The sequence below is a fragment of the Bison bison genome, unplaced genomic scaffold (genome assembly GCF_000754665.1).
Source record: "Bison bison bison isolate TAMUID 2011002044 unplaced genomic scaffold, Bison_UMD1.0 scf7180017850988, whole genome shotgun sequence".
In the NCBI taxonomy this organism is placed as follows: Eukaryota; Metazoa; Chordata; class Mammalia; order Artiodactyla; family Bovidae; genus Bison; species Bison bison.
In genome coordinates, this window is record NW_011481561.1 from 14415 (window position 1) to 15897 (window position 1483).

General features: G+C 45.3%; 1 protein-coding gene across 1 annotated transcript; it reads right to left on the bottom strand.

The window, feature by feature from the left end:
- Position 1: 1 nt before the first annotated feature.
- PTCHD1 (patched domain containing 1) lies at positions 2–1441 on the bottom strand (the record flags this gene model as incomplete). The annotated part of the gene is made up of 1 exon (XM_010849600.1): positions 2–1441. A coding segment is annotated over exon 1 (1440 nt), but the record flags the coding sequence as incomplete, so codon positions are not given.
- Positions 1442–1483: the final 42 nt, after the last annotated feature.

Genomic DNA, 1483 nt, shown 5'->3' on the forward strand with positions numbered 1-1483 from the left:
TTTTCTTCTCTTTCCTTTTTTTCTTAGAGGGTGGCAGGAAAGTCAGTATCACAGGTAAAATGGCAAAGCAGTGAAAGAAGGTGACCAACGCTATTAAAAACAAGCACCTGAACAGTGTACAGGTCAGATTTGAAGGCACAGCTGCAAGAGGAATCAGACCAACAAGATAGCATAGGTAACTCTGTAAAATCGCTACCCCATGCACTTCCAGGGCATTTTTTACCCACTTCGTTCTTGTGAAATCCTTGCCCAGAACAAAGGTGGATAAGAGTGGAGCACAGTTGTCAATTGTGTAGTTAATTCCGTATATTAAGCATAGCACGGAAATGCAGTCCAGTTGCACTTTCCATAATGTCATGAAACCTATAACTCCAAACTCCACGGACACAACCGTTAGAGTGAGCCAGACGTTAATCAGAGAGTCTGCCACCAGGAATGCCGAGAAGAAGAGCAGGAACAAAGCACTGATGCAGGAGTTGTGCAGGGGTGCTCCCAGGGAGGAGGCGTATCGATCCATGTACACGAAGGACGGGTTGAAGACAATAAACTTCACCTTGGAGGTGACGGAAAGTCTCCTCAGGGTCTCCAGGAGATCATAGAGTTCTTCTCTGTTCGTTTCCATGGTCTTGGCCACCAAGAACATTCTGGAGGCCACTACATCAACCTCATCATTATACTTTTTAGAGAAGATTATGTCCTCTTGAAAATGGGAAAATTGGGGGGCTTTCAGGAAGGAATTTCTCAACATGTCTGTGAAGTTTTTCTTAGGCAAGCCAGTGGACACATTGAGTTTCCGAAGGTAATTTAAGTAGCTCTCAAACCAGGATATTCGCACAAACCCCTTGGTGTATTCTAGCACGTCTTCTTGGACACTAGTGTTCCAGTATTCTATAGACTCGTATATGTAAAATCCAATCACCGGACTGTAGTTGCTAAAGTACTTTTGCTGGGCAGTAGTGTACTCAATGGTTTGTGTCGCCGTCGCTACGATGTTACTAAGGTCTGACCCTTCACTGACCTGCAGATAGCCCATTAAGGCAAAGGAAATATAAATAAGGTAAAAGAGAACTACAAAAGGCTTGACATAGGTGTTGGTTATCCAGTCACAGTAATAGCGTTTGAGGAAACATACCAATAGGTGACTCTCGTAAGTGTTCGCTTCCTCACCATCCGCAGTGTCCTCGCTGAATCTGGCCGTCAGGAGAAACCTGTACCATGCTGGCTTCTCCTGCAATGCCTCCGGCTTTGGGACTTTCCTACAGAAGATACTATGCTGGTAATTGTTTTCTATGTAGCCAGTGAATACCAGGCTGGAACCATAAAACGAGAGTACATAGAGGTAGTTGAAGAAAATTGCGATACAAGAATTGCAGCAGAAAATCCTGGCTGCCTCAATGTTCGTGAAAGGGCTGGCCCCTATGCCGAAGGTGACCAGGTACATGGCAGTGGTGAGCGAAAAGGAGAGGATGGAGGCCGCATAGAC